Raw genomic sequence first — 12539 nt, forward strand, 5'->3', positions numbered from 1 at the left:
TGCCCTGACTGTGAGGTGCCTTCTCCCCTCCCCCCCTCCACTACTTAGGAGGGTCTATTTAGGTATTATAGACCCCAGTTAGATTTTCCCAGACCAGACTGGCCTCCTCTCAGGAGGAAAGAGTCACCTGCATCAGTTTTTCCTGAAGGTGAGACCCAGCAGGTTGACAGACTTTCCTACGAAGCCTCTGGACTCTGTGTTTTTCCTGTCCTGCCCAGTATGTGGTGCTTGTCTGCCTGTAGGTCCCACCAGCATAAAGCTATGTGGTACAATTAACTTCAGCAGACTCTCCCTGTTGGGGGCATGGTTGAGACAAAGGAGAGGTTGTTGGCTGGCTTTAATCGCTACGGTTTTCCAGATCCTGGGGTCTGAGTTCCTTGAGGGAGGGATTCCATCTGAGCTGCGCCCCACCTCTCTCCTGGGGGAGGCACAGCCTCCAGGGAATTACTTCCTTTCACTTGACCAGCGTCTTTGCCTCTCAGACAAGCTTAATTTCGCCCTTGCCTGGGATAGTTGGAGCCTGAGAAGTCCTGCAGTTGTATGTAAAGAGGAGTCAAGCCCTAGAAATACAGCCACAAAAAAGAAAAGAAAAAAATCCTTTTCAGAGAAGTTCCTCAGGTTTGCCAATCAAGAGCTTAAGTTGGTACGTTGCTCTATGTATCTCCAGGTTCTAAGGTCCTCCTCCTCTCCTTAAGGGCACAGACCTTTTCAAGTATTTTGTGCTGTCTGATCTGAAAAAAAATCACTGTTTTGCTTTTTTTTTTTCTTTTTCTATCAGCCCATCCCCCTCTGTGTCGGGGCAAAAGCCAGCAACCTCAGCTTTTACTCGAGGTTCAGCTAAGCTGGGGGCCTAACTTTAGTAGTCAGAATTTGTTGATTCCGCAATTGGCGTTTGGTTGGGCTCAGCCCCTGCTGCTGTTAAAGTCTCTTTCCTTTCCCCTCTGGGAAGCAGCCTGTGGGGGAGGGGCGCCAGCCTCAGCAGCTTGGGGGACTCACGGTTCTGGGTGGGCTCGCAGCCGGTCCAGCTGGTCCAGGCTGGGGAACGCTGTGTGTCTGGTCACTGATGTGGCCCCAGCAGTTGTTCTGTAATGTTCCTGGCCATTTACTAGCTGCTCTGGAGGATGAACTAAATCCTATACCTCACTAAGCCGCCATCTTGGACCTGTCTCCTAGACATTACATTCTTAAACTCTTTCTTATGATACCTGTCTAGGGCACCGGTTCTCAACGGAGGGGGCAGTTTTACTCTTCAGGGGACATTTGGCAATATATAGAGACATTTTTGGATGTCACAACTGGTGTGTGTAGGGGGTGCTACTGGCATCTAGAGAGTAGAGGTTAAGGGTGTTGTTAAATATTCTACAATGGACATGACAACCCTCCACAATACGGAATTATTCAAACATAGCTCAGCTGAAAGTCTTAAGCAGCAATGGACGCTACCTTTAATTCAAGCATATGTCATTCTAAAATATTTTTCACCTTTCTTGCTTCCTACCTATGCATTCCTCATTTTCGCTCCTTCCCTTAATTCCTTCTGGTTATTTTATTTGATAAAATGTTTATTCAATAAATATGGAATCAACAAGTACTCACTGAAGACCTTCTACATGCGAGTAAGGATTCTAGGCACTATTGATACAAATATCAATAACACATAGTTCCTGCTCAGAGGGATCTTGCAGTCTAAGAGACCTTTTTCTTTTTAATTTTGAGAAAATTTCAAATACAGAAAAGTATAAAGAGTAATTCTAATAATTACAGTAATAAAATATTATTGTATTATTATAAATATATTAATATAATTCAAACACAGAAAAGTATAAAGAGTAATTCTAATAATTCTAATATTATTAATATATTAATCCTACTCCACACCCACTGTCCCCAAGTTGAACAAATTTTCATCATATTTGTTTCTAGCCTTCATATTTGTTTCTAGCCTCTAACACAACAAAGTTAAAATGTTCTCCCTGAATGCAACCCTGTATCATGAATTGGTATGAATCATTTCAGTCCATTTGTAATGTTTTTCTCACATATATGAACCCACTTTTTTACAGAAATGGTTCATATGCATTTTTGTTTATAAAGATAATATTGCTTTATACATATTCTGCAACATTTACCTGATTATTTGGTCTCTGAGCTATATCCACACAAGTTCATTCATTTTAGTATCTTTATAGTAATTGATTGGCTATATGATAGCACTCTATTTCCCTACTGATGGACATATGGATTGTTTTCAGCTTTTGCCATTATAAAAAAAAAATACTGCAATAAACATTTGTTTACCATTAAAGAAAAAGAATTATCCAGTCCAAGTGTCAAGTGTTGGGGCTGATAAATTCTGCTCTATGGACTAGAGGAATATTAGTAAACTTTCTTTACAGTTATGCCCAGGGTAAGTCATTCAGATGAGAGAGGATGGATGGATCATATAATATGCTGGTTTGAAAGGATGTATGTACCCTAGAAAAGCCTGTTTTAATCCTAATCCCATTTTGTAAAGGCAGCCATTTCTTTAAATCCCTATTCAGTACTGTATATTTAAAACTGTAATTAGATCATCTCCCTCGAGATGTGACTCAGTCAAGAGTGGTTGTTAAGCTGGATTAGGTGGAGACGTGTCTCCATCCATTTGGGTGGGTCTTGGTTAGTTTACTGGAATCCTATAAAAGAGGAAACATTTTGGAGAATGTGAGAGCTTCTGAGAGAGCAGAGAATGACATAGCCACGAGAAGCAGAGAGTCCACCAGCCAGTGACCTTTGGAGATGAAGAAGGAAAATGCCTCCCAGGGAGCTTCATCAAACAGGAAGCCAGGAGAGAAAGTTAGCAGATGATGCCATGTTCTCCATGTGCCCTTCCAGCTGAGAGAGAATCCCTGACTGTGTTCACCATGTACCATCTCACTTGAGAGAGAAACTCTGAACTTCATAGGCCTTCTTGAACCACGGTATCTTTCCCTAGATGCCTTAGACTGGACATTTCTATAGACTTGTTTTAATTGGGGCATTTTTCTTGGTCTTAGAACCGTAAACGTGCAACTTATTAAATTCCCCCTTTTAAAAGCTGTTCCATTTCTGGTATATTGCATTCCAGCAACTAGCAAGCTAGAACATAAACTGTTGAGAAACCAATAGAATTTGATTGTTGGAGGAGAAATTAAATGCCATCTAATCCAACCATTCAGCTGATATTTCAATGCTTGTCTCAACAACCTATCAGTGTGCAAGAAAGTGCATTGTACAAAACATCTCTAACACATTCATGGGTTGAGAGCCCATCCTCAAAGCTGCTTTTCTTTGCAAAATATGTTCAATTTCTTATTCTTTTGGTCTAAAATTGGCTTCTCTGTAACAAGTCAACATTTGACCCACTTCATCTCTTAGATTCATTTAAAAAAAATCTCTTCATCCTAATTATCTTCGTGATTTATAAAACCTGTTTCTCCTATGCCATGAGTTTGAGTCTTTTTGCCTTACCCAAAGCATAAGGGTAGGCACACAGCATTTTATTTATACACGAAGAGGACATTTAATTACAGAGACAGAACAGATTTAATTATATCTTAGAGCTTGGATTTTGGGAAGAAAAAACATTTTAATCAAGAAAACTTAATGATGACAAGAGAAAATAGTTAAGAAACAACAAAGAAAACTCATGAACTCTGAACAGAGTGTAGGAAAATTTTCTGATAAGAAAAAGAATCCAAAGATTCAGAGAAGTGGAAATAAGAATAACATACCATATAAAATATAAATGAAATAAAGTGGAAAAGAAGGTAAAACATAAAAGAAAATGACAGAACAGAAACAACTCCCATTAGGTAAACGACATCCGAATTTTAAAGAGAAGCAGCACACACACATCTTCAAGCCTGACTTTTTCTGGCAACTCTGGAGGCACCAGGAAATTATACAAGGAGGCCCTTCCTCTTGCCATGTTATATAGGAGAAAGTAAGTTTAATATCCAAGGCAGTGGCTACTGCTGCAGCTTCTTTTGTTTGTTTGGAGGAGCCCTGGGGTTGGTGGTGGGGGAGTGGGTCGGGGGGTGGGGGTGGGAGTCAAATGTGTCCAGGTTAGGGATATAAGGAAGGGAATCAGGGGTCTCTTCACAGAAAGAGAAAATGCGGAAATTAGACAGGAAGCAATAACAATGAAAGGCAGGTCTATGAATTTGCTTGAAAAATCGGAAGTTTTTAACTGCCTGTGTGTATGAAAAAAACTTTTAGCATCAACTAAAATGTTTTCTGCCTTCTCTGCAGTAAGTCACTGCCCAGTCAGTCAGCCGCCCAGCTCAGAGCAGATTCCCATATCCCCTGTCCTCAGGAGATGAACCTCTCATCATTCTAGTGCACAGACACAGTCATATTAATAGGCAACTCTGCCCTTCAATCAGCACATCAAATGTTGAACTTGAGATAGCTCAGGATGGACCCACCAAGAAGAGGGTGAACTTAAAACAACACGCAGTGGGCCTGGAGAAATAAAAATCCAGAAACTCAATGGAGGGAGTCTTCACCTTTCACTATGATTAAGAACATCCTACCCTGAGGGGGTGATTGGCAAGAAACTGTGGAACACTTGTCCGGCCAGGCAGATCAGGACAACTCCAAATACTCCTGGGGCAGCTCAGTTCACTGATTTTGGTGGCTTGTGGCCAGGATTACATAACATAGATACTGGAGGGGGTGTGGATAAAAGAGAAGGCCTGGGACACAGGCCTCATTGCCACACCCAGCTTCCGGTCCAGGCGCAAGTGTTACTGCCCAAAGTGGACCCTCTGCTGGGGAGGGATTGGGGGTGTGCCCACAGGGTGGAGAGGGGATTCCTTCCCCAACTATGCCACGGTCAAATGTCTTTGCCTTGGGGTAGGCCTTTGTAAAACCTTGATCTGTGTAGAAGAGAAGCCACGAGATGGCAGCAGAGAACACAGCCTGGGACACAAAACTGAACCATTTTAGGTAGACCTGCAAAAGCAAATTCAGAAACAGAGGCAAATTCATTTGGCAAGTACAGTCAGTTAACAATAATCATGTATTCAAAGCCAGAATAAACCATTGGATTTCAAACAAATGAGGGTAAAATTAATCAACATGGAGAATTTCCCAACCATTATGGAACTCAGCTACATATGAAGTCACATATCACTAACTGGATGTTTCTCTGAGGCTTAAAAGCAAGAGACGGGGGTCGAGGCCTTTAAAAGTTGACGTCAGCAGGAACCTTGTCACAGTCACTTCTTTCTATAAGTCTCCAATAGGCAATTCAAGTAAAATATGAGTGACCTCCAGAGAGGCTGCCAAGCTGATGAAAAGAAGGGCCAGATTCAGTAGTTGTCGTGTAGCAATACAGCATAGCAGGGTGCTTTCATGGAGTAGCAAGGGCCTCTGGCAATAGGTAGTATTGAGAGAGGAATAATGAAGAACACAGGGCAAGCCTAAGACAGTCTTTGCTTACAGATGGCAGAGGATTAAAAAAAGGGGCATTAAGAGCCCTGGATCTAAATCTGAGATCGTCTAATTTCTCATCCAATGCTCCCTCCATTACATATCCTCTCCCTCCCTCACCCTCTATCCCAGTTCAGCTGTGACAACCAAAACTGTCTCCAGATATTCCCAAATGTCTCTCGTGGGGGCAAAATCACCCCCCTCTCTTGGTGATATGCCCTAGAGGAATATAAGAAAGTTTTTAAGAACCTAATGTCTAACCTTTCCAAGACTCCAGAGTTTCAAAAGAAGAGGCTTGCAAAGGCTAACAAGATCATACTGCGTAGCGAAATTCCTACCATATGTTTGTATATTGCAGAGACTGCCAAAGCTGAATCTGGCCCTTGGATTTTTAAAAAATTAGTTATCAACAGTTTAAAATCAGAAGATTTCACATGTAAAGTCAGGATTTCTTTCTCTAGGAAAATTGAAGCTATGGCAATATGAGGCTCACAGTTCCACATGTCAAAAACTGGGTGGTGTTGAGAGAAAGCTATAGTCTCTTAATAAAATGTACTCTCTAGTTTGCTATAGTTTTCATCACTCCGTATTGCCTCACATGCAGTATGTGTCACTCATTTACACTATTCCTTGCCCTGTAGGTAATTTATTTTCACCCCATGACATGCTTTATAGATTTTAAAGTACTTTTCCATGTGTGATTTTATTTTAGCCTCAACACTCTAGGAAAGTAGGAAGGATAAATATCATGATTATAATTTCCTCATGAGAAAGACCTAGTTCAGAGAGATATGACTTGCCTGAATTTACATAATAAAATCTGAATCTACATTTTCAAACTTGTAGTCCTATCATTTTTTTTTTTAAAGAACTTTATTTAGTGGTCCATGGAACTAGGCCAACGTAGATATGGGACATATGGTAGCAAGGACAGATGAGTTTCAAGCTCTAAACTTAAATTCAAGAATCACTGCAAATAATTAACCCTTTTTCTTTTGATGAAGTATTTCTGTTTCCCATCTCTTCCCAGCCTATTGAAAGATTGCCCTTTCTGCCTTGAAGTTTGGTAAGGCTCTAATGACTTGCTTTGGCCAATGAAGTGTGAGTGAAAGTGACATGAGCACCTTGCCGGCAGAAACATTCAAGAGCCCATGAACAATTCTTCATGCTTACTTCACATTCTGAACAGGGTAACCCTATGGTGACAGGATGGGATCTCAAGATGGCTTGGGTACTTAACTAGCTATAATGAACAGAGCCCCTGCCAGCATAACCTGGACACGTAGTAAGAGAAATACACCTTCATGGTTTTATGTCACTAGGATTTGGCATTGTTACACAGCATAACCTACTCTGACCTGACTGATACAAAGTTCACTTTCATAATCGAAGTTCTCTAAGCACTAGTATTAATTTCTATTTAATTCTGACCACATCACTAAAAGCTGTTGATCTCATCTGGAAGACAGAATGAATTGATTTGTTGTTTGTTTGGGTTTTTTTGCCTCAGCTTCCTCATCTATCACTTTGAAGAATGCTATTATTTTCTCAGAGGACTTCAAACATGAGCTTTCTATTATTTGGCAGTTGGAACTGGGGAGAAAGGAGGACAGAGCTTGCTTTCTCCATTCCAGTGCCTTATCTCAGAACTGCCCCCACTCACTTGTATTATTATTTAAGTTGCCACTGGACGACTATAACCGCTTCCAAGGTGTCACAAACAGTAAGAAACTGCATGATACTTGCCACTGCAGTATCTGAGAAAGACAGCCAGACTGCGCTCTGCTTCGCTGGTGCCTGGGCTTGGTTGAGCACCAAGAAGCAGCATTCTTTAGGGGAAGAAGCATTCTCAAGTGGGAACAAAAATGAGTGTGAGGAGTACATCCATCCTGGGCAATATGTGAATTTGGGGTGAGTTCTCTTAGTACTCCAGCTCTAATCAATTTCTAGTTTCTCTAGCAGCTAGTAGCTGCCTGGCTGGTACTACCAGGACTCCCAGTTTTCCTGGACTCTCCCAAACCCACCGAGCCTGCCATCTTTGCACATTTGCAAAGGTCACAAACGGTGGAGATTGAGCGCTACCAAAGTTTCAGTAAACTGACTCTGGCTGCCTAGAGGTCGAGGCCGCGCAATGCCGCTCCGGCCGTGAAGCAAAAGGGTGGCGGCCATGCGGGATAGTTATTTCGGCTTGCTCGGAGAGGCGGGAAAGCCTTATCAGGTCGCCGGGTCCCACCCTCTCCCAGCCCCGTCCACTCCTCCTCTCCCTCCTACCCAACCGGCCTGCCTTCCTGGGGCAGCGGGGGAGGGGGGCGAGAAAGGCTCTGCGCATCTGACTCATCATCTCCAGCTCCCTTCTCGCGCGCGCTCCAAGTCTCAGGACTTTGGACCTGGCCACTTCTGCGAGGGGGCACGGCGACAGCACCCTGGGAACCCAGTTCCGCCTAGGGCTGGCCTCCAATCCCTGACGGTCTCGGAAGCTGCCAGCAAGTGAGCCAGAGACCCAGAATCAGCACTCAGCTGCCGGAGCAGGGATGGCGACGCCCCCGCGCAGGTTGACCCGCCCGGCCCCTCCTCGCACACGGAGCCAGTGGTCGCGTCCGGGGAAACTCTCGGCTAGGCCCTGACTTCCAGAGCCTCGCGCCACTCAGAAGATGCACAGCGCCCCCAGCGCGGAGAAGGCTCTTTATTTCCCAGCAGGTCACGGGGCAGCGGGGCGTCCTGGGACTTGTAGTCTCCTCTAGAGTAGAAAGGAACCAGATCGAAGGGAGGAACCGAAGCACCCAGGAGTTGAAGTCAGAGAGTTGGCGTGTGCAGGAACCGGGGGTCGGAGTGGATGGATTAGTGAGAAGTGTACAGAAGACAGTGAGATGGGACAGATGTGAAGTTGTGCAGGGAGGTGGTGAGGAATGAGGGTGAGGATAGGAGCAAGGAGTATAGCTGAAGGATGTTTTAAGGAGGTCCTGCAGGCCGGGCAGTTTGCAGGACGGAGAGGTAGGAGAGGACTCTAATCCAGATATTAACTACCCCCAGCGACGAAAGGAAGAGAAAGGGAACTGCTATGAGTGAAAATTGGAGGCACTCTGCCCGGCATCATGCACGTCTCCCCGGAGTCCATCCAGCTTCTGAGCTCGGAGGGATGGGGCGCTGCAGGGTTTGGAGAACCCTATTGCAGGGTAGAAGGAGAGTAGCACCCATCTGCCTCTCCTTGCCAGCTCACTCATTTGTTCCGTTAGCTGTGCTAGCCACCATGGGCCCATTCTCCAAATCAGGAACCTCCTCCAACTCAGAGAGGCCCTGAAAACAAGACAGAGGTGTGAGGGGGAACAAACTGGTGGGGTGAAAAGGGAGACAGAAGCAACGTTAGGCAGCTTCCTAACATTCTCCCACTCTTCTAACCCCAACCATATGGATTTCCAATTCCCTCTTAAGCACCATTTGGGGGAGAAATGTTAAGAAAGCCAGTCAGTTTAGCCTAAGAATCTTTGATGCCCCTCCTGCCACTTTTTTCCCTTAAGTACTACTAACCAGCATAACCAGTGAAAATATGAGCTGGCATTGACTCCAGTGTTTGCCTCCCTGCCCCCCAGTACCTCCTGCAGCTCCTGATAGAGCTGACTCTTGCTCCTGCAGCATCCTGGTTTCCTCTGGCTCAGCAGGAATAGGGCATCCGCTGAGATGAGCACTCCCCCTAGAGTGAAGGCCTCAGTACTGAGTTCCAGCACCAACAAGCTGTTCAGCTGCAGGTAGAGAGAGCTGAGAATGCTGTAGAGGACCTAACACCTGTTAGTCTCTCTTCCTTCTCCATTTCCTTTTGCCTCCTCATCCTCCCACCAGCTTCATTCACTCATACCTGGGAGGGGTCAGTTGGGGCAGACCCCAAGGCTGTCTTCATCACCTCGACCACCACTACGATGAGACCCAAAATCAGGTTGACGGTGTTGAAGATCATCATCGCCCGTGCCTGCCAGTGAATCAGCTCAGGTCTGTGCAGCTAGAGGACTTATTCCAAGCCCAAGCCTACCTGCAGCAGCCTAGCCTAAAACAAAACTCAGTCCCTGCAGCTTCATTTCCAAACAGGCCATTAGCCCTCTAACTTTCTTGCCCTCTCTCCTAAGTGCTTCAGGCCAGTCAGGGGTGGAACAGCTGACAAGATTAGTCAACCCTTACAGAGTCCCTTACTTCCTGAAATGAGTTGTGTGTGTGTGTGTGTGTGTGTGTGAGATGTATTTGGGAAGGGGAGGGGGGCAGTATTGCATTTTCTTCTGATCTCACCTTCCAGAGGCGGGGCACTCTGCGCAGCTCAAGGGTGACAATTCCAGTGAGGAAGCCCTGAATGATGAGAAGGGCAAGTGTTGAGCTCTGGCCATATTAGGGAGGAGTCCCTCCGGATCTTCCTTCTACCCTCCCTTGTGGTAGATCTCACCAAGGCTCCAGGCCCAAGGGGCAACGCTGTAGCCATGTGACAAGCAGAGTTCAGACAGGCGACCGAGACAGCAAAGGGCACCACAGCTATTGCCAGCCACAGCTGGCTCACCTGGGAACCGGTAGGGAAGTTGAAGGGGAACTGTCAGGGATTTCCTTCCCTTCTCACGAACCCTGCCTCTTCTAGAGAGGAGCAATTGGGATGAATGCATGGTAGTGAGGGTAGTCAACCAAAGAATGAAATAAGTAGGTATCATTTAGTTTTTCTGTCTCATGACTTAGCTTAATTACCTATCTATATATTTCCCTCATATAATGGAAGCTACTTGAAGATTAGGGTCTTGCCTTGTTTATTTCTGTATTTCCTCCTCCCTCCTCCCTCTCTCGAGCTTAACATAGTTTCTAGCACATGGTAGGTGCTCACTAGACATAGGTGGGAATGAATCAGGGTTCAAGTAGGCATGGGTGGGGCAGCCTGGCCTCACCGCTAGCACCAAGAGGTGCCCACTCTGCCTGTGCTTCGCCCAGTTCTGTAGCTTTTCCAGACGAAGACTGGGTCTCTCCTGCTCTTGCTGAACGGCTCTCTCCATGGCTCCTTTGACTGGAGTTAGGCACTTCCTAGACTGGAAAGAATACATTATGGGACCTGTCTATCAGGAGGCAGGATATGCAGCAAAATCTCTTTCAGAACCACCCCTCCCTGTGTCCCCCCCGCCCCTTCCCCCAACATCCAAGGAGTAGAGGCCCAGGGCCTCACACATACCTACTCTGATGCAGCTGCTCTGAAGGGTGGGACCCTGCTGGGGCCTGGCACTCCTGGCGGGGCTTAGTAGTTAGAGCAGACGACACACTTGCCCTGGTAGAGGCAGACTGTCAGGACTGGGGTGTGGAGGGGCAAAGGTCCCTATCGCGGTCCAAGGACCCAGGGTGTGGCTCTGGGTAGACACTGACCTCATTTTACTCTACAAGTCTCTCACCTCTGCCTCCTCTGTTCTCATTTCCTGTTGTTCCCATCTTTCCCCACTCCCTTCTGGTCACTCACAGCATACACATGGATGCCATCACCTTGGGCCCCAATTTCCTCCCATTTCTATCCTTATTTTTCTCCTTTCTTTGGTTTCCTCCTCAAATTACTTGCTTTTCCCTAGGGAGATTCCACATTACTGTCTAGATTGGCCCCTATCATTACCACTTGCACCTTTGTCCCCAGACCAGGTGAGGTTTAATTCCCTGGCCTTCCTGTCTCTTACTTTTTGTACAGTTTCTTTGGAGGGGTTTACTCTGGATCAGATCCTGACTAAGTGGTTGGGGAGCCCTGCTTATAGTGGGAATTTTTTTTTTTTTTGATTAGTGGTAACCTACAGCTAGAAATGTATAGAAAATGGTCCCCAAATGCAGTCTTGGGAAGGGTACCATGGCAATAATGAATATTTTTGAGAGATAGGTGCCTTGCAGTCAGACAGACCTGCAGTCAGACAGACAGAATCTTAGCTCTGCTGTTTTCCCAGCTGTGTGACCTTGAATAAATTATTCCACCTATTTCAACCTCAGCTTGTTCACTGATAAAAGGGGACTAATAATATGACACATGAAGCATTGTTGACTCAGGATGGGTGCTAAATAACCATTAGTGGTACTGATGAAGTCATGCAGTTGTGCCTGATGCCTATATACACAAAGGGCTTATTCAGGAGCTAAGCTGGGGGCATTTATTTCTGCAGCAAGGAGTAGAACCAACTGTGCCCAAATATATACTCCATAGATCAAACATAGGAAAGGCTCATCTTGTACAGAACATGAGGGCTGGAGACAGCCAGACCTGTGCTTGAATCCCAGATTTACCTAGGTGACCTTGGGCAAGTTATTCAATCTCTCTGTTTTCTTGTCTATAAGGGGCAGTTAATAATACCATTCTCAAGGGGTTGCGTTAAGCATTAGAAAAGAAAATGCATATGAACAAGCTCAGCCCTGGGCCAGGCATGTAAGTGTGCATTAAATGTCAGTGGCTTTTACCATCAACATCATTTATTATCATTAATAGTAAGAGAAGACTAACCCAGAAGACCCACGGGAGTTAGTATTGGGAGGCAGAGTCCTGGGAAGCAAGTGGCTTATGTAAGCCACTTCTGCCCTGCTCATTACTAGGCCAATACTCAGTGAAACATTGTCTCCATTCTCATTTCCTTTTCTTTTCTGGGGAATGGGAATCAAATTTTAAAGGGATCCAGAGAACTGCTGTGTTTATTCCTCCCTCTTCCATCCTCATGTGCATTGATTTTTTGGCAGCAATAGCTTGACAAAATGTGGGACTCTGGGCTTGTACTGTGGATTCCTGGGCTTGCCGGCCAGTGACTAGCCAGAGAAAAAGCTCCTTCAGCCTCATTTTCTTTACCTGTAAATGGGGATTTACACTTCAGAGAACTCTTATAAAGATCATATGCTATTAAATATGTGAACAGGCGTTCAGTACACATCGATTAGATCTGAGTGTGCTATTTACAAGTTTGAAGCCGATCCCCCTCCTTCGACTACAAATTCCTTGAGGGAAGGTACCACCCTCTCCTCACCTCATCTGTAATTTCACACAACACTGAACATAACGCTTAGTACTTAGTAAGCACTCAGTAAATATTTGTTGTATTGAAGAGCTGTTAAAGAGA

At 45.2% G+C, this 12539-nt stretch overlaps 1 protein-coding gene across 2 annotated transcripts; it reads right to left on the reverse strand.

Moving 5' to 3' along the window:
* Window positions 1–8029: 8029 nt before the first annotated feature.
* Window positions 8030–10754, reverse strand: TMEM253 (transmembrane protein 253). 2 transcript variants are annotated; one of them, XM_077126531.1, is made up of 7 exons: window positions 10643–10754; window positions 10365–10502; window positions 9881–9991; window positions 9730–9786; window positions 9308–9418; window positions 9048–9194; window positions 8030–8751 (listed from the first exon to the last, which is right to left on the reverse strand). In XM_077126531.1, exons 2-7 carry the CDS (start codon window positions 10467–10469, stop codon window positions 8671–8673), a joined length of 612 nt encoding a protein of 203 aa, XP_076982646.1. In that variant the 5' UTR covers window positions 10470–10502; window positions 10643–10754; the 3' UTR covers window positions 8030–8670. The 2 variants fall into 2 exon arrangements, with proteins under 2 accessions (XP_076982646.1, XP_076982647.1); XM_077126532.1 differs by lacking the exon at window positions 9881–9991.
* Window positions 10755–12539: the final 1785 nt, after the last annotated feature.

The sequence above is a fragment of the Tamandua tetradactyla genome, chromosome 14, assembly GCF_023851605.1.
Source record: "Tamandua tetradactyla isolate mTamTet1 chromosome 14, mTamTet1.pri, whole genome shotgun sequence".
Taxonomy (NCBI): domain Eukaryota; kingdom Metazoa; phylum Chordata; class Mammalia; order Pilosa; family Myrmecophagidae; genus Tamandua; species Tamandua tetradactyla.

What these genes read in the sequence shown, in the direction of transcription:
- TMEM253 (XM_077126531.1), bottom strand. Translation starts at nt 10,469, where the DNA reads ATGGAGAGAGCCGTTCAGCAAGAGCAGGAGAGACCCAGTCTTCGTCTG. An exon ending in GGCACCTCTTGGTGCTAGCG is followed by an intron (nt 9,992 to 10,364) that starts GTGAGGCCAGGC and finishes ACCGGTTCCCAG; the next exon opens with GTGAGCCAGCTGTGGCTGGC. An exon ending in GAGTGCCCCGCCTCTGGAAG is followed by an intron (nt 9,419 to 9,729) that starts GTGAGATCAGAA and finishes ATTCACTGGCAG; the next exon opens with GCACGGGCGATGATGATCTT.